General features: G+C 47.2%; 1 protein-coding gene across 1 annotated transcript in view; it reads left to right on the top strand.

The window, feature by feature from the left end:
* ARRB2 (arrestin beta 2) overlaps positions 1-25,028 on the top strand; it is a 269,502-nt gene that overhangs the window by 131,067 nt on the left and 113,407 nt on the right. The window contains exon 8 of the mRNA XM_086945904.1: positions 8,553-8,688. Coding sequence (XP_086802030.1) covers positions 8,553-8,688 — 136 coding nt within the window. The remainder of the gene's footprint in view (positions 1-8,552; positions 8,689-25,028) is intronic.

Raw genomic sequence — 25,028 nt, 5'->3', positions numbered from 1 at the left:
CTAGTAGAGTTCGAATGTCGTCTGTTGCTGCGATGAGGGCGGTCTCAGTGCTGTGTTTTGCTCGGAAGCCAGATTGTGAGGGGTCGAGGGATTTGTTGGCTTCGAGGAAAGCGGCGAGCTGGTTGTTGACAGCTTTCTCGATTACTTTGGCCGGGAATGGAAGGAGCGAAATGGGGCGGTAATTTTTGAGTTCGGTGGGGTCCGCTGTGGATTTTTTCAGAAGGGCGGTGAGTTCAGCGTGTTTCCAGCTTTCCGGGAAGGTGGCGGAATTGAAGGAACAGTTGATGACGTCTCGGAGGTGCGGTGCTATGACGGAGTCTGCTTTGTTGAAGATGTGGTGAGGGCATGGGTCTGTGGGGGATCCTGAGTGGATGGAGTTCATCAGGCGGATGGTGTCCTCAGTGGAGATTGGGTTCCAGTCGTTAAGGGTGTTCAAGGGGTGAGAGTGTTCAGCATGTGGTTGGGTGGGTTGGGCTCCGGGTTGGTTGTCGAAGCTGTTGTGGATGTCTGCAATCTTGTTGTGGAAGAATGAGGCTAGGGAGTCGCAGAGGGCTTGAGAGGGGGTGATGTCGTTGGAGTTGGCCGAGGGATTGAAAAACTCCTTGACGATGTTGAAAAGTTCCTTGCTGTTGTGGGCGTTGTTGTCAAGTTGATCCTTGAATGCTGTTTTCTTTGCTTTTCGGATTAATTGGTGGTGAGTGCGGGTGGCGTTTTTGAAGGCGTCCTTGGTGCTGGTGGTTGGATCTTTTTTCCAAGCTTTTTCAAGGGTGCGGCAGAGTTTCTTGGACTTCTTAAGATCATCGTTGAACCATGAGGCCTTCTTGTTGCCAGGTTTGCTTTGACGTTTTTTCAGTGGTGCTAAGGTGTCGGCGGTGTCGGATAACCATATGGTGAAGTTGGCGGCGGCTAGGTTTGGGTCCGAGGAGTGGGCTGGGGTGTTTAGAAGGAGCGATGAGGAGATCTGGTCGGTGGTGATTTTGTTCCAGTTTCTTTGCAGAGTTGGTTGGAGGTGGTTGGTGGGTTTTGGCTTGTTGTAGGTGAAGTGAACGCAGCTGTGGTCAGTCCAGAGGAGATCCGTAGTGTGGCTGAAGGAGACATGATTGCTGGAGGTGAAGATGGGGTCGAGTGTGTGACCTGCGATGTGGGTGGGGGAAGTGACCAGTTGTTTACGTCCGAGGTTGGCGAGGTTGTCCAGGAGGGTGGTGGTGTTGCGGTCGTTGATCTTTTCAAGGTGAAAGTTGAAGTCTCCCAGAAGGATGTATTCTTTGGAGGGGAGCGCGTGTGGAGTGATTAAGTCCGTGACGTCTTCACTGAATTTTGTGCGAGGTCCTGGTGGTCTGTAGAGGAGGGTGCCTCTGAGTGTGGTTTTGGGGTCGATGTGGATCTGGAAGTGAAGGTGTTCGGAGTTGGCGAGGTTGGCATCAGAGCTGGTTGAGATGCGGATTGTTTTCTTATGGACGATAGCGATTCCTCCTCCTGTGTGGCTGATACGGTCTTTGCGAGTGATCTTATAGTCTTCAGGGATGGCAATGGTGATGTCTGGTGCGGAGGAAGCGTTCATCCATGTTTCCGTTAGGAAGGCGATGTCTGGAGAGATGGTGTCAAGTAGATTCCATAGGTCAATGGCGTGTCTGTGGACCGAGCGGGTGTTGAGAAGGATGCATTGTAGGTGGTTGGGGTCGGGAGTCTGTGGTGTGGTCGTAGCGGAGATGTTGTCGGTGCCGCTGAATTTGCAGGAGTAGCAAGAGAAAGGTCCATGGGTGTGTCCAGGAGCGGCTTGGACGCAGTTGGGGGCGCGACCGGGGTTAAGGGCTAGGAGGGTGGTGGCATCGTAGGTAATGCGGGAGGGCTGGGCATTGCGAGGTCCAGGGGGTATGGCGCTGGGCGCGGTCCAGGCGCGGACGGGCGTAGACGGGCTTACCTTTGGCGCACCTTCGGCGTGTACGTAGCGCGTGGACGCTGCGCGTGGGACCATCTGACATTAATGGACAGGAGAGGGGCGAGGGCGGTTCAGCTGGGAGGCGGGTCGGGCTAAGGAGGAGGTCAATAACAACAAAATGGAGGCGGAGGGGTCAGGACGGAGAGAGCGCTTGGGGGAAAACACAAATGCTGAATAACGCTATCAAATCAAAATGCAATAATAAGCAAAGCGGCGATTTTGAGCACAAGCACCAAATCTGCAAGTAAAGTCACGCTGGCAATGTAACAATGCGAAGGGCAAATCAGCTAATTAACTATGCAAATGGTCAAAAGCGTCAGACAGGGCACGCAGCGGCAATCAGAGCACAAAGCAGGCTATAGTTTTAAATAACACTCCAAAACATGTAATATGCGTTCTGCAACGATACCGCAGCAGCAGGGGAGCGACCACTCAGCTCGGAAGCGAAGAGCGAGTCACGGCGCTTCCAGGTAATGGAGCGCTGTTTGTTGTCTGTGGGAGGGCGGTTCAGCTGGGAGGCGGGTCGGGCTAAGGATATCCCGACTCGGACTATTGTGACGGATACGTCTTCCTGGGCCGGGGAGCGCATTCAGACCATCTACAGATCCAAGGACAGCGGTGTCCGGCGAAGTCCATGTATCACATTAATTTCTTGGAACTCAGAGCTGTTCACTTGGCACTGAAGGCCTTTCTTCCGTCCTTCCAGACCAGCTCCTTGCTTGTACAGATGGACAATATGACCACAATGTATTACCTCAACAAGCAGGGGGGCTCGAGATCGCGCACACTGTCGCAGGAGGAGTAGTCTATCTGGCACTGGCTGCTAGCCAGAGGATTGACGATAACCGCGACTCATCTGCCCGGTGTACAGAATGTTCAGGCGGACGCCCTCAGCAGGCTGCTGCAAGAAAACCATGAGTGGGTCATAAACGACGAAGTGCTTGAAGACATCTTCGCCGTGTGGTGCACTCCAGACGTGGATCTGTTCGCCACCGCCGAAAACAGCAAATGCTGCGACTTCGCCTCGAGGTATTACCAACCGGGGACGCTGGGGAACGCGTTATGGATCAACTGGTCGAACAGCTTTCTGTACGCCTTTCCACCCATTCCCCTGATTCCAGCGGTACTCATCAAGCTGGCCCAGTCTCTGGCGCGGATGATCCTCATTGCTCCGGAATGGACCAGCCAGTGGTGGTTCACGGACCTGCTTCATCACTCGATCCTGCCTCATCGGCGGCTGCCGTGTCGGCCGGACCTTCTCACGAAGTTCGGGGGGCAGATGTTGCACCCCAACCTCTCGTCGTTGAGTTTGGTGGCATGGCTCCTGAGATAGTGCAATATGGCCACTTAAATCTTCCTGAGGATTGCATGGACATATTGAAGGAGGCGAAGAGGCCGTCTACTAGGACCTCTTATGATTATAAATGGAGGAGATTCTGCATCTGGTGCATGTCTAAGAACTATGATCCTACGACCTGCAAGGAGGATGTCCTCCTTCCATACCTTCTGCATCTGGCTCAGTCTGGACTTAATTTCCATTCCATTAAGGTTCATCTGGCTGCATTGACTGACTGCTTACAGAAAATGTTCTTCACAGACATCTTTCTTCCAGATCCCTGTGATTAAGGATTTTTTGGAAGGATTGAAGAAGGTGTTCCCTCCTGTTCGACTTCCTTCACCGGCATGGGAACTGAATGTGGTGCTGTCCAGATTGATGAAGTTGCCTTTTGAACCTATTCATAAGGCTTCGCTGCAGCACCTGTCGTGGAAGGCGGCGTTCCTCGTGGCCATTACATCGGCCCGCAGGGTGAGTGAGATTCAGGCATTGTATTGCCAAGAACCTTATACTGTGTTTCATGCTGCTAAGGTTGTTATGCGTACTCACCCGAAGTTCCTTCCCAGTGGTGATTTCTGATTTTCATGTTAATCAGACTATAACTTTTTTCCAGAATCCTTCTACTCCAGCGGAAAGGTCTCTCCATTCCCTGGATGTTAGATGAGTGTTGAAATTCTATCTGGATAAGACTAAAGACATTCGCAGGTCCGACCAATTGTTTGTCAACTATGGGTCGGTTAGGACTGGTCTGGCTACTTCGAAGCAATCTATCTCTAGGTGGATTGTGTTGTGTATCCAGCTTTGTTATCAGAAAGTGAATAAGACCATAGGGGGTAAGTCTAAGGCTCATTCCACCAGGGGCAAAGCGGCCACAACTGCTTTGCTTCGTAATGTTCCCATTGCAGAAATCTGCAAGGCTGCCACTTGGAAGTCGGTCCATACCTTTGCTAAACATTGTCTGGACTCTGATGCCAGGGCAGATGCTCAGGTCAAATCTTTTCGCATAATAGTGGTGTGGTCTTTTTCTCCACCGCTGGGTTGTTTTTGGATGGGCTTGCCATTCTATTCACTAGTTTAGGACTATACACAGAGATCCCCTACTACAGAAGGAGTAGTTTCTTACCTGTAACTCCAGTTCTGTAGTAGGGGTATCTCTGTTATAGTCATAAGCGCCCGCCCTCCTCCCCGGTGGAGAAAGTGATGAAATGATGAATGCTACAGGTCTAGGTGATACACCTCCAAAAAGAACTGAAAGTGGAGGGAGTTGCTGTGCATTCTGGGATACCTGGAGAGTTCTGGAAAGTTTCCTTAAAGGCACGGTATCCCTTTTTAAGCCACATAATGGCAGCCTATGGGGGCTTGTCTGTCCTGTCCTTCCTCTCTATCATTCCAAGGATTTGGTGAGGGGGGGGGAGGAGTGTTTTTCATAGTTACTGGAAGACCGGTCTAAAGTGGGATATTTTTGGAATATCCTTGCATTTCTAGTTGAAGTACTGGACAGTGTAGCCTTCAATGTATAGGCTGCATTATTTGTCTTTAATTCTCTCTTAAGTGTCTATGCAATACTGCAAAGAAGACAGCTTAAGAGATTATTTTTGATTGCTCCGGGGTCCCCGCACATGAGCGGGACTATTCACTAGATTATGACTATAACAGTGATACCCCTACTACAGAACTGGAGTTACAGGTAAGAAACTACTTCTTCTGCATGGGAATATCTTCACTACTAGTCCTAAACTCTAAACTAGCCCTACCCATATATGTAGGGTCACAAAATCTCAAAACAATATAATTATAATCATTAATGTATATGGTATATATCCTGCATTTTTAATGGAGCAAATATAAAATTCAGACTTGGCCTAAAATAGGCTGCAGTTTCTATGTTTTCTCAATAAAAAAAGAACAAAAATGAATACTGAAAACACCCTTGCATCATTAACCTAAACTTGGTTCTGTAATTCCCTTATGAAAACATGTGAGCAATGAAGGGACATCTAGCCACATAGACAACAGCCGTGCAAAGCCAAAAACAGAGCACTGCTTTGTAGCCTTAAACTGGGAAATGCTCTGGAGTTAAACTTATTTTTTTCTGGCTTGTGTTTGAAGTATCTCAGTCAAAAAGCAATCCCCTTTGGGCAACCTACTTAACCAAAACACATACAATCATACACTTAATCAAATCACCAGAACATAACACCACCACCATCAAAGGCCAAGTGCTGAAAAAATACAAGTATTTTATTAAGTATTAATAAAACATATAAAAAGGTTAAAAAAAACTAGTTGGCCAATATTCCCAGCAAAACTTAAAAACCAAACAAATTAATACAATACTGGGAGAACCTGCAAGAAAAATTGTTTCTAATCATCTCATGCATCAGTGGAAACCCTCTCATCAATGATGGTGTAATAGTGCCCTTCTTTTTGCATGGGATTCCTTTTCATCAAAATCTGACTCCAATCACTGTCACACTTGTCTCTACTGGAATTGGGAGCACATCTAGGAAATAAAAGGCTTTAACAAGTACGGTTGGAGATGAGGCACTATCGCATGCAGAAAATCCAAGATGACACTCTAAGCAGACTCTATGAGGAAAGACCAATGGGTCATTTTTATAGAATTGAGTTTCCCACAAATAGAAGTTTGTCACACCAATGTACACAAAACACTATGGCTTTACATCCATGTGACTGGATCCAAGATCATTGAAAAGTACTCTTTTGATTAACTGGTCTGGACATTTTCTGTATGCCTTCCCCTAATCCTGCTGACAGTATGAGGTCTGTTAAGATTCCAACTATTCAAATGGTAAAAATAAGAGTCCGCTACAATGCGCCTCCCCCCATCTCCCCATGACACTCCTAAGACAGGGAAGATAAATTTGTGAGTGTATTCATTCCAGATCCTCTTAACAGTTGGGACTGTTTACGACTTCGACTCCTAAGATGTCAAAGAAGGATTACAAGTAACTTACTTTTCATTGCTGAAGGAATCCAAAAAAGAGCTTCACAACTGCTATGTGTAGGGCATGTTGTGGGCACTATGGTCGCCTAAATTACTGTTACAGTACAAATTCTCCTACGTTTTGTATCTGAATTTGTTGGTGTCAGTGTCTAAACATCTCCTGTATAGCAGTGACTTGCCCATACCCTCGCAGTCCCCAGGCATGTCCCTGAGGTCTACACCAACAGGCATGATTCTATAAAGTTAAAAGTAAAAATCACGTGTTTTGGCATTCATCCTGGCTCCTATCAATTATTCTAAGGATGTAATCTTTCAAGAATACCACCGATCAAGAGCTAATGCTCTTAAAATGAAAAAATGGAGTTCTTGCGTTTTTTCACTCCACAATCTCATCTGTTTTCCAGTTTCAATCTGATCTGTTCTGTAACAGTAGGATTAGAAATATCTAAACTAAAAGGATGGAGGTCCCTCATTTCTTATTTGCTGTCAAAAATGTTTCTCTTGCCCCTTCTGAACAGTTGATGCAAATTAGGCCAGAATGTTCAGTGGGGGAGACAAATCCATTCAGTTTTCTGCACTTTGACTCTGAACATATTCCAATAGAAGTCTCCTCAATGTGTCTTTTGTGTTTTTTATCAAGTTCTTTGGCTCTCTGCCGGACACCCCCACCCCTTCGGGTCTTTGGCTCCCCATTAAAGATGCAACGCTAAACATGTGCACACCTTATTAATATCCCTGTTGCAGAGCTTTGAAAATAAATCTGCCACATTCCAGGCCTTTCACACTAGTCTGTATCTGTGCATGAATACAGACTTCTTTGTGGATTACATTTGTCAATAGGTCTTTAAAAACCTTCAGAAGAATCTTCATTTTCTTTCTCCTGCTAGATGTTTAGTACTGGCTACTCAGTAAATCTAGCTGAGATCCAAATGAAAGAAGTAAATCCATATTTTATTGAATCTTGTGCAATTCTCCGTACGTACCACAATCAGTGTTGCATATTGAATCGGCCTATCATGTTACATAGGAGTCTAACAAAAAGGTTATCTCTAATATTACAAAAAATGTTGGTGGTCTAGCATGCATCTCCTAAGCCTGGGAGACATTACCAGCCAATAAATGTATTGATTCATATATACATAGAAGGTATATACCCTATAGATCTGTTTTGGTTTAAGTGTATAATATATTAAATAATGTGTGATAACGTGTGATTAACAGGTACATTGATGACATGTTTGCTTCTTAACATTACAGGATGAATTAAAATGAGCTAATTGTAATAAATATCCTGTTCGAAGTATACATTTTTTTTGCCATCCACAACATAAAGTTGTATGGTGTTTGCACACCTCCCATTCTAACACCTTTTCAGCTCTCTTTTTCTTGCACCAGTTTACTTTCTGTATTTGCCCTTTGCTGGCATTATTCACTTTCCAATTTGCTCCCCTTGGAAAGCCACATTTTCTTGTCTCCTGGACTGGCCTCTTTTGGTATCCTGCTCCTCTTCTTTCCTCCTCGTCTTCCTCGGCTTTCCTGTGCTGGTGCTACTCTTTCTCCTGACTGATTCTTGTATCAGTGTGCTCCACTTCTACTCCACACCTGTTCTGTTATCTTACCCTGCATCCCTTGGGTTCAGTCCTCCTTTCTGTGCCCCCTGCTTTCCTTCTGGTTTCAGGCTCTCTGCCTGATCCAGACTGCTACCTAGGATGTGGACCTCTCTGTCTTGTACACGGTGCCACATACCATAAAAAACCTGAGTCAACTTGAGGTAAGTATTGTGTTTAATGCAGTGTGTTTGTGTGCAGGGTTTGTGTGTGTATGTATATATGTAATATATATATTTATACATATGTGTGTAGAAGTCTCAAGCTGAAACGCGTAGGTCAGCTTTGTTTGTATGCATTGTAATCCTCCAGAAAAACGAACACTGACCCATGCAGGTAATTTGCAAAGTCTTTATTATGCGTGCAACATAATCTCCGCCATGACGAGTTTCGGGTCCTATGAGCACTTGAATATATGAATATATATATATATATATATATATATATATATCTATCTATCAAAGGTAACACATTGTTAAGGGGCTCATTTTCACTCATTTTCAACTTTAACAGTTGTAACAAATTGACTGTTACAAGTAGGTGACAATTTTCTCTCTTGTGGAGCTAAATGAAATGGTTCAACTAAAAGAGAAGCTTTTTGTAAAGTCTGTACTGTGAGTCGATGGATCATAGCTGTAATATTTGTCCTTTGACGTGATTTGAATCAGTGATTGAAAGCGACCGTGCTTTTTTCCTGTTTAGGAACTCTGTGCGACTTGTAATAAGGAAGGTACAATATGCTCCAGAGAAACCTGGCCCCCAGCCGATGGCAGAGACTACAAGGCATTTCCTGATGTCTGACCGATCGTTGCACCTTGAGGCCTCCCTGGATAAAGAGGTAAAAAGGTGACCCAAATGGTGGGTGTGTGGAACTTAGGAAGGAAACGCTGGTTTTGGGTGTTAGAGTATTATTAAGAGGAAGGAGGCATGCAAGATGTTAAAGTTGTTTGCCTCTATGGCATTGTGCCTCCTTCATTTTCTTTCTGCCTGACGACCTCTTACTTGATTTAGGCAAGTTCATTCAAAAAGCATGGATTCCTCAAGGCCTTTATACTTATAGACCTTGGTCGGAGCTACATTAAAAATAGGCAAAATGCTATCAGAGCTTCACGAGATGGCAGTGACCAAACTAAATGACTCCTCTTGTAAAGCGAATGAATGTTTCAGATTAAACTGCCTCAATTTTTGCACTGTACTGAAAATCGTGTGTCCTCACAACTGACTACCTTTCAGGGCCTAGGTAGTGAAAGGCATCCTCAAAGTGAATGGTCTAGACAAAAAGTATAGGCTTTTAGATATTAACCGGTTTTCCGCGGCAGCAATTGTGCCACGGTGCGGGCGTTGTAAAGCGCGGGCGGGGCCGCGATGGCCAACTGACGTGCGCAGCACTACCAAGGTAGTGCTCGTGACGGCCTTTGGCCGGCGCACGCACCCAAGGGGTTAATTGGGTAATTGTGGAAAAAACTATTTCTACTACTTGTTCAGCCAAGTATTAGTTTAATACCAAGCAGTTTTTCATTGTATATCGCCAAGCCATCTACAGAGTTCCGTGCACCCCCTCAACAGTAAATTATAATTGGATATTTTGATGCACTAAAAGAGTAGCTATATCCAATGCAAATTAATATAACCTCACTTCTTCAGTGAGAAACTATAAACTGGATAAGCACATTACAGTTATGATAAAGGAGGATAAAACATGAACTGTGTTTGGCGACTTTGAGTGACTAATGGTGATTATTTTATGATAGTAGTTAAGGATGAGTGTTCTTTGATCCCAAAACCATCTCCAGTTCTCTGAGACTGCATCTTAAATCTTGAAGCACGTACAATTCAGTGCATCAACTGAGACACTTTCAATAATGCATAACAAATCAATACCATAGCTATCAAAGAGGTATCTTTAATATCAAGTCGAATTTGATTTAAAAGAAGGCCGAAGAACGCTTTGTTTAAGTAAAGCTATTAAGGAAATAATTACAAGTGTAGGCAATGTCGCTTTGGCTAGACTCTGGCGTGCATGGACCATGTAACACTCAGAAGTTCTTGGTCTATGAAAAACACCTAACCCCATCAACGTGCAACTACTGAGGGTAGTCCTCCTGGCCCTTAGTTTGTCACCTTAGAGGGATGGAACAATCAGTGTGCTACTTCAAGTCGATTAAGACTATAGTTGTACATTTATAGAAAAAATGAAAAAAGAAGAAAGGAAGAATTTAATATGAATTACCGTACATGTATCTAAGCTTGCTGTACGGAAAGGCCATCAGGTCAGTACCCAACCACGGCTGAATATCCTAATTAATTAAATTGTGCATAAATACTTGTTTTATAACACACGTGCAGTTACAAACATTGAAGTAGGCTTACACATTAGCAATATTCTGATCCGTTGGCTATAAAGTTATGCAGGGGTTGGTAAAAGTCCCAGGGTTGCGCACAAAGAGGCTGCAATTCAGAGTATAACTCATAGTTATCATTACAGTACAGCAAACCATTGTGCCAGATATCAACAGCCGAAAGACATCCTGACCCCAACTAAAGTCTCTTGGCCAGTAGCTCTTGGACTGAGTTCTTTTGGATAGTTTTCAGAAGGTCTTCGACGTATCCCAAGAGGGCCATAATGGGGTCCGAATTTACCTGTAAATGTATCATAAGTGAAAAGTTTCTAAAATATCCCTCCCCCTCCTTCCATGCCCTCCCTCACCCCCCACCACACCTCCAGTATTGTCGGGCAATTTCAGGTCAGATGGAAAAAGTCTGCCTCAAAGTATCCAGATCGTATTCACGCTGTGTGCTATTTAAAATGGAAAAAACAGATGCTTTTCCTCAACAAGCAAGTACAAACTAATCTCGGGCCCCTCTCAAAGTAGGCTCAACCAATATGTGGTTCTGACTTAGAGTCAGCAGCTTACTTCCCAGATGTGGAAAATGTGAACTTTGATGGCTCAGCAGTACGTTATCTGAAGTTTGCATATGGGTCATTCCACAGCAGCACAGCTCTTGAGGATTTTTGTTTGATTACCAACTTTTATTGGAGTTTTTAGACATTTGTAACAAACAAGGTAAGCAACTTCGATTGCCAGCAGCTTCAGGCAGTTTACAGTGTTTACTTATAGATCGTTTAGACCTAAGCTTTATTAAACATTGGCTGTAGTAAGGCGAAGGCCATTGTATTCCCACTATTTGCCCCATATTTTGTAGTTTTTCTGCAGGTGTCCCTATGCTGCATTTAGGGGTTGCTCTTTCTGTGTAATCTAGTCCTCTCCTTTGCGTCATTCGGCCAGGGTAGCTGGCTGCGGGCTTGATTCCCACCCAATCCCGATATTTCCCAGATTCTCTAGTAGTCCAATCTTAGGTGCCTGAGTGAGTTTCTATCTTAGCACTCTGGAGAGGGTTTTGCCAATCTGGGTCCAAAAATCTTAAACGCGGGGCACTGCCAGGTCACATGATCAAAAATCATCTTCAGAGTAGTCTCAACATTGACGAGCAGGGGTTGCCGCCAGGCAAGAATGACAAGAGGTGTTGAGGCGTAATGCAGGAGGTGTGAATGTATAGGAGCTGTATCAGCCAAAGGCGCTAGGAGATTGCCAGTTCGCTGTGGGCCATGCAGACCTCATGCCAATTGATGTTTTCGAGGGGACCCGCCAGTTTCCCATTTCGGTCTGAGGGGCCTTGGGGTGAAGGGCATTAAGCGCTAATGCCCGAAAGATTTGAGAGATCCCTCCTTTTCCAATGTTCCCCATAAGGAGTTTGGCCCTAAGGGGCTGATACTCTGGTAGGTCCACTAGGACTTTTTTGTATTCTGTCACTGTGTGTCAGAGTTGGAGGTGTTTGTGGAACTGGGTCTTGGATAGGTGGAACTAGGCCTGAGGCCCTGAAATGTGCCCAGGTGATTCCCATGCCAGACATCCCCCAGATTTGAAATCCCAATCTTGTACCAATTGGCAAACCCTTCCAGTTGCGTTGTGTAGTGGAGGAATCTGCTGTGCCAAATTGGAGTCTAGTGGGTCAATCTACTTGTCCAACCTGTGGAATTCAATGTTGGCTGCCAAATTAAGAACACCATACTTGTATTTTCAGGGATGTCTTGGGGAATCTGGTCTCCGTAAAGCAGTACCATCACCATGTCCAGTCCCAGTAGGGAGATTTCTACACGGTATGCCGGATCTTTCAAGCCTCTGCACACCCAGCCGTTCCCCACCAGTACATGGCGGCTCGAAAGTATAATTGTATATCAGCCATTCCCATCCTTCTGTCATAAATTGAGATTCCGCATTTGGTCATGGCTATGTGTGGGGTTTAATTGCGCACAGGAAAGAGCCGATGTCTGCAGTGGGGGCCAGGAACCAGGAGTTACGGATCATCATTGGCAAGTTCTGGAGGGTGTGCAAGAATCTGAGTAGGACCATCATCTTAAGAGAAACTCTCCACTGGATTAAAAGAGGCAGAGAAGCCCACTGCATGAGATCATTTTTCACCCTGGGAAGGAGTGGGCGAGAGTAAGGCTCCACATGAGCTCAGTTTCGAGGGCTAACATGACACCTAGATATTTAAAACTAAGGTGTTGGATTGGTGTGTCACCCTGCCAGTAAACCACTTGCGGGTGACCGTGGACTGGAACCAGGAGGGATTTGGCTTTATTTACTCCGAGACCAGACTCCTCTTCCTAGAGGTCTCGTAGCCTTGGGCATCAAGGTCCCGAAAGGTGGGGATTTGTCAGGGACAGCAGGATGTCCGTTGCATAGAGTGCTAGTTTGTCCTCAAATCTGTCTCCCCAGTCTCAACCGGAAATTCTGGTGCCGTAGTGTACCAGCCTAGCAAGCGGTTCAATGGTGAGGACAAAAAGGAGTGAGGAGAGTGGACACCCCTGGTGGGTTCCTCTCCGGATAGGAAAGGGTTCAGACAGGACCCCTCTTACCCAGACCTGTGCTGCCAGGCAAACGTAGAGGAGCTTCACATAAGAGCGGAACCTCAATCTGAACCCCACAGTTCAGGACTCCATCTTAAACAAGCATTGGAAATGCAATAGGTCTCGCATTAGAAAAGTTGGAGTTATTGGTCTTGTAAATGTAATAATTTTTTAAGTTATGTTTATGTTTTTATAATAGCAAATGTATTAATTTTGTTATTGTAAATGCCAATATTTATTGAATTTGCAAATGTGACACCTATAGCATTATTAAAGCTAGATGTTTAGTATTCCCCTGTCTTACACGTATTGATATGACAAATCTTAATGGCTTATACATTTTATATGTAATTATTAATTACATAATAATTTTTGTAATGTATAATGGCACTACATTTAAAAAAAAAGTGTAATATTATTTTTTTTGTACTTTTGTAATAAAGCTTTAAACATTGATACATTGCATTTTTGCTGAGAACTGGGTAGAGTGAGGGTGGTAGAGTGAGGGTGGTAGAGTGAGGGAGGTAGAGTGAGGGTGGTAGAGTGGTATAGTGAGGGCGTTAGATAGAGTGAGGGCAATAGATAGAGTGAGGGTGATAGATAGTGTAATTATGTGGTGTGTAGTTATGAGGCACTGAGTGGTATTAGGAGTGTATGTTGCGTTGATCGCAGTGTAAATATGTAGCATATAAATATGTGGCACAGAGTGGTATTTGGAGTGTATGTTGCATTGAGTGTAGTGTAATTATGTGGCATGTAATTATGTGACACTGACTGATATTTGGAGTGTATGTTGCATTGAGTGCAGTGTAATTATGTGGTGTGTAACTATGTGGTAGTGAGTGGTATTTTGAGTGTATGTTGTGTTGAGCGCAATGTAAATACGTAGCATAAAATGTTGTTGCACTGAGTGGGTGTTGTAGTGTATGTTGCATTGAGTGCAGTGTAAATATGTAGTGTGTAATTATGTGGCACAGAGTGCTATTTGGAGGGTATTTTGCGTTGAGCGCAGTGTAATTATGTAGCATTTAATTATGTGGCACTAAGTGGTATTATGAGGAGTGTATGTTGTATTCAGTAGAGTGTAATTGTGGGGCGTCTAACTATGTGGCACTGAGTGTTATTGTTTGGAGTATATGTTGCATTGTAATTATGTAGCATATATTTATGTGGTATTGTGTGGAGTGTGTGTTGCATTTAGTAGAGTGTAATTATGTGGTGTGTAATTATGTGCCACTGACTGGTATTCGGAGTGTATGTTGCGTTGAGCGCAGTGTAATTATGTAGCATTTAATTATGTGGCACTGCGTGGTATTGTGTGGAGTGTATGTTGTATTCAGTAGAGTGTAATTGTGTGGCATGTAATTATGTGGCTCTGAGTGGTATTGTTTGGAGTGTATGTTGCATTAAGTGCATTGTAATTATGTAGCATATAATTATGTGGAGTGTGTGAGGGTGCAGTGTGTGAGGGTGCAGTGTGTGTGAGGGTGCAGTGTGTGTGAGGGTGTAGTATGTGTGAGGGTGCAGGGTGTGTGAGGGTGCAGAGTGTGGGCGCAGTGTGTGAGAGCGCAGTGTGTGTGGCCTAAAGTAGTGTGAGGGTGCAGTGTGTGTGGGCTAAAGTAGTGAGAGGGCGCAGTGTGTGTGTGGCCTAAAGTAGTGTGAGGGTGCAGTGTGTGTGGGCTAAAGTAGTGAGAGGGCGCAGTGTGTGTGTGGCCTAAAGTAGTGTGACATGGCAAGGCAAGAGGAAGGGATGGTGACGGGGACACGCATTGTTCTCATTGTCCACTTTCGGCAACTTTGTATATTTTATATTTGTATGTGTGTTCTAAAATCCTATATATCTCGCATCATATGGTAAGCAACTTGATTCGGTTGTCTTCTTCTCTCATTCATGTAAAGCGCTCTGATGCCCTCGGGTCTAGCTTAGTGCTATAAAAAACTTACAAATAAATAAATATACCAAGCCAGCTTCTCACAGTAAGTAACTGGGGCAAAAAAGAACAATACAAATGTATATTAACTTAAATTAATTGCCCCAGAATAATACAAAAGAATTCCTTGAATATGATGGGCAATTCAACCGTGATTCATGAAAACCTGAAAGATCTGGAAATCTATTTACGACAGATTTGAAACTGAGATGTGCAGAAACTCCCGCACTAATGTCCTAATGTCGAAGCTCCTGAATTTTCAATACCTAGTATGTATAATTGTGTATGTATATTGCATTTCTATAGCGTGATAACAGCCGAAAGGCATGGTTGAATATTTTACGCAGGCCAGGTTAGGTTTTTGTTTCGTACGGGGTAGGATGTGTACTCCTTATTTTTACATTGGCGTATACGAGACTATAAATCCCAGAATGCTATGTAAAACGTAGCCAGGACTAGGTTCAGAGGCATGGAGCTAGAAACCTTGAGGGCTGTCTAATGTCAGCACTCGGGGGAAGTGGGGGCAGGCTAACGATCCTTTTATGCCCATTTTGCGGGTGTGGTGAACCCCATTAGCACCGAGGCGTATAGAATTAATAAAAATAAGCACAACGGAATCGAGGGTTATCGATGTTCGAATCCAGGGGTAACGTAAGAAGGTTACTCTATCGCAGGACGGAACCTTTGTTCAAAGACCGGAACTTAAATGACTGTGCTGCTGTTTCCTGTCGGACCGGTTGCGCGCACTGCAGAGGAACTTCCGGGACAGAATTCCGGGCGCAGAGCGAAAGCAGAGCACCAGAACAGGGGCAGCCTGGAGAAGCAAGCCGGGACAACAGAGTGATAGACCTTCGAGCGGCCGCCACTGAGAGGTGAGGCGCACCCTGGTACAGGATGGAAGGGGGAAGAAAGTGGTATAAGGCAACAGAGGGGAAACGGAGGGAGAAAGGGGGTGGAGCGGGTAAACAGGGAAGGATTACGTGATTAATATTTAGGATAGAATAAACTAATTAACATCATAGAAAGTGGCGAAGCGATGATTAACGTGTTGAAGGAGGCATGATGAGTACATGATGGACCTGGACGGAATGAGGAAATAGAGGTTAGAAAAATGTTAGACAGGGGTATGAGGAGAGAAGATCAAGAAATAGGAGGGAACCCGATAAAGAAGTAAAAAAACAGAATGGAAGGAGGAAGAGAGTTGGTGTCTCTGGACTGTTCTGCAGGGGAGGGGGCGGAGCGGGGAGAGGTGCGACACGGCAGGCAGGGGAGGAGAGTAGGAGGAGGAGGGGGGAGGAGAGTAGGAGGAGGAGGGGGGAGGAGAGTAGGGGAGGCACGGCCTAGCGGCCGTGTAACCAAGAAGTGAGGGGGCGGAGCTGGGGGAGGCTGTGAGAGAGAGAGTGGGCAAGGCAGGCGGCTGGGGGCATGTGCACGCGCTTTTAAGCTCGATGCGCATGCGCATTGAGCTTAAATTTCACGGGCACTGCAAGGAATCGCCACGATTCCTTGCAAGTTGGTTAAAGAGTGTTTAAGCCCCCATAGTCTCGCAAGCTCGATGCGCATGCGCATCGACAGGCGAGACCTAAAAAGGACCAGTTTATGGAGTAGAACGCCTTCTCAAAATCAAAACGTAGCAAGGCGCATGGGTCACATAATTTCCTGGCACGTGCGGGTACTGTGTGAGCCTGTCAAATACAGAGCCATAGCCCAGCAATGAAGCCGCATTGGTCTGGGTGTACCAGTGCGTTCAAGGCTTGGGTGAATCTGAGGAGTTTTCTTAGGAGATTTCACAAAGATTTTAAGTTGTGTATTTTTCAGAGAGATGGGGGGAAACCTGCTCTCGCTTCAATGAAGAAAAGTAGATTGCTTTTCCACGTGGGGAGCAGCATGTTAGCTGCTCCCCATGTGGAAAAGCAATGCTGGCTCCTGCAGGATGCGGGAAGCAGGCTGGGACCGTGGGGGGATTGGGAACCCCCCATAAGGTCCCCAACGGACGGACCCCCCGGGGACCCCCCCCCCCCCAGGGCTTTGCAAATGGTGGGAGGGGGGGGGCTGCGCGGCCCCCGTCCTGGAGCCTTGTGATGGGGCCCTGGGGACCGCCACTCTCCAGGGCCGGCTCCACCCCCGGGACACTGTAGTTTGCTATGGCAGGGTTGGAACCTCGCGGCTCCCACCCTGCCATAGCAAACTGCTTTGCTATTTGGAAGAGAGAGCAGGGAAACCTGCTGAGATGTCATCAGTGATGTCAAAAGTTTGGCTGAATATGGAATAAAGTCTTCCTAAAACCACTATTTAGTGTGGCGGAGATCATTGACAGGAGTGCAACTGTACTTTGAAGTACGAGGTGGCGTTGAGATATATATATATATATATATATATATCTCAACGCCACCTCGTACTTCAAAGTACAGTTGCACTCCTGTCAATGATCTCCGCCACACGAAATAATGCTACCTCCAATCCCAACTCGGATCAGCGAAGCAAGCAGGAGACGGACCACCAAGTCGAATTACAGGTTCTTTATTGCATTTCAGCTGGATAAAAGGGCAAGACGCGTTTCGGGCTTGGACAGCCCTTGTTCACATGCACATGACCAAATGTAACTTTTTTCTTTTTATAATGCTTAGTGACCTGCCTGCATCCCGCCTCCAATCTGGTCATTTGACCATAAAGATAGAAAACATACTCTGCATAGGACTTCTGTGTGCAAAATACGCAGATATCAATGTAAAATGCGCCACATGAAAATGGACATATATTGACAATCTAGTAAAAAACATTCTCGTTTTACCAATTCATTTGTTATAGCAGGATAAATCCTTTCTTTTCTGTTATCTATAACATAGCGTCATATTTCTGTGTAATACATAGTGAATGCACATTGTTATGTTATCAGCGGAGAATATTAGCAAAAAATGGCAGGGAAACTTATAGTGCTTCTAATGGTGACACCCGGTCGATGCCTAAAGTGCGAGAAGTTATGACACGTGCAAACATTTGGGATAAAGTGCTGCAGTGCATGATAAATCAACCTGTAACTGTAATGCATAAATGCTATCTTAACAATTGGGATTAAAAAAGACCTCATTTTGTTAGAAAAAAAGTTAAATATAACATTACATATTGGTTTAATAATTTATCATGGTTAAAAGTGGATAAAACACCCTATGTATAAAAAAGTGATAGCAAGGATCTGATAAAAAAAACAGAATATTGGATATATATACACACATATGTACACATGAAGAAGCTGGGGAACTGATGGATACATTACAATGGCTAACAGGGAACCTGACTAGCCATTGTGGATATATATATATCGTACGCTCTCAGGACAAAAGGCAGGACACCAATCTTGTTATTCCAAGTGGAATAAACTTGGAATAACAAGATTGGTGTCCTGCCTTTTGTCCTGAGAGCGTATGTTGTTGGATTAAGCATTTGGGATAGTTGTGCCGGTACGCTCTGCCGGCGTGTACGCCACCCTTCTTGGGTCCTTGTGCTTCGGAAGGAGTTACGTGTCTTTTGGATATATATATATATATATATATATATATATATATATATATATATATATATATATATATATATATATATATATATATATATATATATACACACACACACACACGCGTTATTTTTTATTAATACCCTCTAAAACCCCCAAATTACTCTTAGTACCCCAATAACCATACCTCCCTAAAATTACCCTTCCCACCCCACTAAACTCTAAAATTTATACCTCCACCCCATACCCACCCTGAACCCTATACTTACCTTATACTTACATGTAACACACACATGCCTTTACCATTCATGCCTTTACAATGACATTTGTTGTAAAGGCATGCGTGGTAAAGGCGTATGCATTGTAATTCCATGCGTTGTAATGGCACTGCGATGTGATGGTAGTTGCGTTGTGATGGCATGCGTTCTAATGCCATGTATTGTGCTGAATTCGTTGTAATGGCTGTTTCCTCCTACCCCGCTTTGTTGGGCAGGTCTGGGCCAGTCTCTCCGGTTTGATGCAGGTGGCCTCCCCACCAGGCCACGTTGGACAAGCCCTCTTGTGCTTCTCGGTGGTAACAACACAGTCGCTACCGGGCCGCTTGTGGTGGGGGGAGCACCAGCAGCTGGGCAGTCCCTGCTTCAGTGCCACGGTTGCAGTGGGAGGAACACCCTCCCCATGCAGAATCTTCAGTGTTGCACAGGAGAGCTAGGACCCCATGGGAGGCAAGGGGGTGTGGCAAGCCCAACATGCTGTTGCTACATAACCTTGTGTCCTTGCAGTTCCTATCCTGATGGCGAGGCAATCCACTGATTTTAAGGGCCTACGTCGGTGCAGAGTCAGCTGCAGGGGTGTCCTTGACCCTGTCCGAAAACCATTGCTTATCCCTGTTCCAGCCATGCAGCGCCTGCGAACGGCTTGGCTTCATGATCCTACCATAGGCTGCAGATCGGGCTGTTCCTGTTTGTGTGATCTTCCAAGAGCTCCAGTGTGCTGTCTCACGGGCCGGCCTGAGGAAGGCCACACACATCTGGGCCGTCTGGCATGGTTGGTGACCATGTGTGAATGCGAATGCTGGAGGAACACTCGGAGTGTGCCTGCCATCTTGGGCGGCTCGGCAAGACCCCAAGGTACTGAGAGGTTCTGCATGTGGTACCTGATTAAGAACATTGACCAAAGAACTTGATTTATTGGGCCTTCAGTTCTTTTCCATTAATGTCCCTCTAGCAATCTTTACAGCATATGAGAAATATGCTCTTAATTGTTATAAGGGATTAAAGTAATAAAATCTCAATAAACTATTCACTCTAGTAAGTCGACTTTCGTTTGGCGTTTTTAACCTAATCAGTCCTGCATGTGATGTCTTCCGCAGTTGAATTCCTGTGTGCCATTAGATTAATAAAAAGGATTAGTTGGCAACAGGCTTTGTGTTCACAGTGCCCTGCATGTTGATCGCAATGTCTTTCCTCAAAACTCATGCATCCTTCCTTCGATAAAAATCTTTATTCATTGATTTTCATCTGGCCTTTCATGAAAGAAATACGAAACTGAAAAATTACACAAGTTTGCCTTTAGCAACATGATCATTTGTTTCCTCCAGATCGTCCATCAGAATGTATCCTCCCATTTCTTTCCAACTCACCACACTCCGTGCCAAAATCAGAGCAGTTTTCTGAGTGCACCTATCCATCTTGCTTCAAGAAATTCGAGCCAGGAGGAGCTTCGTGGGCAACCAAGATGGCCGCGTAAGCTCGGAGCTCCGCGAACCCTCCGATCCTCCTCATATATCCTGCTCGAAATCCTGATCCACGTTGGTGGATCCTACTTGCTGACGGATCACTGAAGCGGGCGCTGCTTTCCGCCTCCAAATTGGTGGTTCCTACGCTGAGCTACGTCGAGTGAAACTCCGTGCCAGGGATGCGCCATTGTCTCCCCGATCTCTGCCACTCCGTACGATTGGAATGCGTAGTGGCTGCTTGAGATCTTCACCGGCGGAGTGTCTGTAACTACGCTGCTTGCTTCTATTGGCCTGGCCTGAATAACTGGCTTTGACCCCTCTCCTTGAATTGCTTGGCTCTGGCTTGGGTGGCGTGCCCCTTTGTTCCCATCGGACCCATCATGGCGGGCAGAGGAGACCCCGACAAGACGTCGAACAAAGGCGCTCGCGGAAAGTCTCAAACTCAACTGAACAGGATTGAGCGATATGTTCAGCCGAGGACGCCACCTGCTGCGGCGACCTCCACTAAAGAACTTCCATCGGCGGGCTCGCCCGATGGCTCCAAGCCTACCCTCAGTGACATTATGGGGGCCATCACAGGCACACGAGCCGAAATGCAGAAGCAACATGAGGTCTTGACCCACAAGGTGGACACTTTGGCAGTTGATCTCACCCTCATCAGAGCCGACCTGGGTAGGACTAATGACCGTGTTAAGTCATTGGACATTAAAACTTCCAGCCTAACCACCGACGTCTCGGACCTGCAGACTGAGGTCCGGAACCTGCGGATGACTACGGACCACTTCTCCAGGAGGCTGGAGGATTTTGAGGGACGTGCCAGGCGGCAGAATGTCCGCATAATTGGTGTTCCGGAAGGCTCGGAGGAAGCGGCGACGGACCTATTTGTGGAGGAACTGGTACAGACCCATCTAGCGCCTTCTGGTCTTAGTAACTTTTTCTCAGTGGAGCGTGCCCACCGGGAGGCCCGCCGAAGTCGGGCATGGCACCTAGACCCATTGTTGCACGGCTCCTTAACTTCCGTGACCGGGACGCGATCCTACAGGCGTCCAGAAGACATGGGCCGCTTAAGTTCCAGAATTCGGAAGTACATTTTTATCCTGATTTTACCAGGGCAGTACAGAGACAGCGACAGAGTTATGCGGGAGTGAAACGGCGACTGAGGGACATGGGCTTCAAGTACTCGATGTTGTTCCCTGCCAAGCTTCGTATTGAACATGAGGGCCATGCCCTGTTCTTTGATGTCCCCGAAAATGTGAGTGAATGGCTGGACACTCTGCCACAACGCCGGGATGATCAAGAAGGACATGCTGGGGGCGCGACTGGTGGTTCGAATCAATGAGACTTGGCTCTACTGGAAAGACTTTGGCGGTTGGTGGCCCTGCTATATGTGACTGTTGATGTTATTCTTTAATTGACTTTGCCGATGCTCCTGTCGTTTACATGGAGGGTGGCGGGAGGTGTTCGTAGAGATTCCTTACTCCTCTGGGGGCTTTTCGTAGACTAGTTAATGGGGCGACAGGCACACTGCTGGTTGGGGGGGCTCTTTAGTCTGATGCAGGGGTGCAGGGTGGGGGGTGGATTTGGGAAAGTTTATTTGTTTGTTCGTTTTTTCTTTCTTCTTTCTCTTAGGCAATGGGTCCTGTACGCTGTTGAGTTTTACTTGCTGTTGAGGATTGTTGGGGCTTGGTGGGGAGGGCGGCCGGATGATGGGGGGTAGGAAACTAAGAGTAATCAGTTGGAATGTTAATGGGCTGGGTGACCGTATTAAAAGAGGGGTTGTGGTTCAACTGCTCAAACGTCATATGCCTGATGTTGTCCTCCTGCAGGAGACACACTTGGTTGGTAACTCGTGCAAAGCACTCAACCGCAAAGGGTACAAGATGGTGGCCCACTCTGGGTTCTCTTCGGGCTCTCTGGGGGCGGGTGTCCTTGTGCGTACGTCCCTGCCGTTTGAGATAGACGTCACCAAGATTGATGAGAGAGGACGCTTCGCCGCAGTGGCGGGGAGATGGGAAGGGCGTGCCCTTACGTTACTTTCGGTTTACGTTCCCCCAGGCCTGCAGTCTAGTACTTTCCAAGACCTTGGTGGCGCCATTTTGTCTTTGCCTGCTGGTTTGCTGGTAGTGGGGGGTGATTTCAATTCAGTCTGCTCTGGCTCCCTGGACCGACATCCACCTAGAGACCTCTGGAGTTCCCAACTATGGCTGCCTTCCTTCCTCGAGTCCATGGGCTTGGTGGACAGTTGGCGACTTCTACACCCCACGCTCTGCCACTTCTCCTTCCTTTCGGGTGCCCATGGTAGCCTTTCTCGTATAGACTACATCCTCACCTTAGCAGCACACGCGCCTGCCGTGTCTGAGGCCCGGTTTTTGGCGCGGGGCATTTCCGACCACTCCCCGTTGTGGGTTTCATTCGACTTCGACATAGTCCTGTCGGACCGGCCAGTGGCGGTTAACCCGTGGTATTTCCGTAATCCTACTACTCGCACCCTCCTGGCCAAGGCCATCGACTTCTATTTCTCTGAAAATGAGGGTTCGGTTGACTCGGCCGCGACCCTGTGGGAGGCATTTAAGGCTGTTTTGAGGGGTGAGGCTTTCGCCCTCATAGCGGAGGCCCGGAGAGTCAAAGATGCCGACTTGTTGCGCATCGAGGAGGAGGTCATGAACCTTGACTCCCAGTTGGGACCCGACCCCGACCCCGCTCTTTTACATGCCCTTGCCCTCAAACAGTCGGAATACCATGCTCTTGCCACAAATGCTGCCCTGGCCCTGGCTAAGGAACAGCAAGGTCGTATTTATGACGTTGGTGACAAGGCGGGAAAGCTGCTGGCGTGGTTGGACAGGAGAGAGATGGCTAGCCGAGTCGTGCCCGAGATTTTGGGCGACGACGGGGCTGCGGTCACTGACCCGAGTGCCGTTGCCGAGTCCTTTGCTGATTACTTCCGGGGTGTCTACACCTCTACCTCGGAGTGCTCCGAGGCTGACTCGATGGCGCTTCTCTCGACAGTTGACCTTCCCTGTCTCTCTGAAGATGACCGGGCCGATTTGGATAGAGGCATATCCGCTGACGAGATCGCCCTTGCGATTCGTTCGTTGAGATCGGGTAAGGCATCTGGGCCCAATGGCATCCCGGTCGAGTTATACAAAATTCGGCCGGAAGTGATCTCCCCCCGCCTGCGCAATATGTTTTTAGAAGCGCTGGACGCTGGCCTTCTTCCCCCAGACCAGAGGTTGGCCACCATTCTGGTCATCCATAAGGAAGGGAAGCCGAGAGACATGTGTCGGTCATATCGTCCCATTTCTCTCTTGAATGTCGAGCCTAAGATCCTTGCCAAGCTACTCGCAAATCGACTGATTGGAGTTATTGGTGACTTAGTGCATCCGGACCAGTCGGGCTTTATTCCACACCGCAACACTGCCCTCAATTTGTGTCGACTCCACGGCGCCCTGGCCAGAGCCCATACCCTCGAGGAGCCGGCAGTCCTGGCGTCTCTTGACGCCACAATGGCCTTTGACTCTCTTGAGTGGAGCTACCTATGGGCGGTGTTAGCGAAGCTCGGTTTTGGTCCGGTGTTCGTGGGCTGGGTGAAACTCCTCTATGCTAGTCTGTTGGCTAATGTCACAGTTAATGGCCGTCTATCGGCGCCATTTGCCCTTCATCGTGGCACCAGACAGGGTTGTCCCTTGTCGCCCTTACTGTTCGCCCTAGCCTTGGAGCCGCTCGCGGCCATGCTGCGGACGCACCCGGAACTGCACGGCATAACCTGGGCCCCCGGCTTTGAAGACAGAGTCTCCCTGTATGCAGACGATATTCTGCTATATTTAACCTCCCCCTGCAAGTCACTCATCGTGGCCTGTGACGTACTCAGACTATTCGGACGGTACTCTGGCCTAGTTATTAACTGGGCCAAGTCCTCCTTGTACGTCCTGAAAGGGGATACGCCGCGCCTCCCCAGAGGCTGCAACATCCAGGTGACCAGAAATGGTTTCAAGTACTTGGGGATCTACATCTCCGGGAGTTCTAGGGCGCGCTACGAACACAACTTGCTCCCTCCTCTCCAGCGTCTCCGGCGCGACGTGGACAGTTGGCGCAAGCTTCCGCTCTCCCTGCTGGGCCGTGCGGCATTATTCAAGATGATGTCGCTCCCCAGGTTCTTGTATGCCTTACAAAACACCCAGGATCCGGTTCCGGCCTGCTACTTTCGTGAGATTGAGAGTCTTCAACGGGCCTTGCTCTGGGATGGTCGGCCCCGCGTTGCTGTCACGAAGCTCACGCTTCCGTGGTACGACGGGGCATAGCACTTCCGGATGTGCGTCGGTATTACTGGTCCTCCAAGCTCGTGGCTCTCAATCACGGTTTCTATGGTCCTGTGAACAGTCCCGGTTACGCCATGGACAGGTGGCTTTTGGGCGGTGGTAATTATTACCGGGCCCTGTATTCGAGGTCCTTAGATCGGCGGATGTCGGGTCCGACGAAGACAGCGGTTCACATTTGGCGGGCGATCACCAAGGCGCAGGGCTGGCGGGGCAGACTGACCAGATTCACCCCTCTGTATGACTCTGATATTTTGGGTAGGCTATAGCACACCAAGGGCTTCGATAAGTGGGACCTCATAGGCATCTCCAGGGTGGACGACATGATTTCTAAGGGTGACGTCAAGACCTTTCCTCAGTTGCAGGCCGAATACCAGTTGGGTGACTCGGAGTTCTTCCGCTACGCCCAGCTGCGGCACGCGCTGCTCTCTGCCAAACCACCGGAAGGAGATATTCCAGAGAGCTCTCCCTTGGAAGACAGAGTGTTGGATGGCCATATGCCCGATAGTGCTATTTCCCTGTCATATAAAAAACTAATTAACGTCCGCACTGACCTTCTCCTTGGCGTGCGTGATCAATGGGTGGAAGATGGCCTAGAGATTGACGATGAGGATTGGTAGAGTGCAGTATCCTCCCCTAAAGAGGTCGCTATCTCCTCTCGCCTTCGGCTAGTGCAATTCAAGATCCTGCACAGAGTGTATGTGACCGGCCCCAGGCTCGTGCGTATGGGATTCTCGCCCAACGGACTTTGCCGTCGGGGCTGTGGTGCCCTCGCT

Source organism: Lissotriton vulgaris, chromosome 12, assembly GCF_964263255.1.
Source record: "Lissotriton vulgaris chromosome 12, aLisVul1.2, whole genome shotgun sequence".
Lineage (NCBI taxonomy): Eukaryota > Metazoa > Chordata > Amphibia > Caudata > Salamandridae > Lissotriton > Lissotriton vulgaris.
Note: the sequence above shows the minus strand (reverse complement) of the source record. Positions and strands in the feature narration are given on the sequence as shown.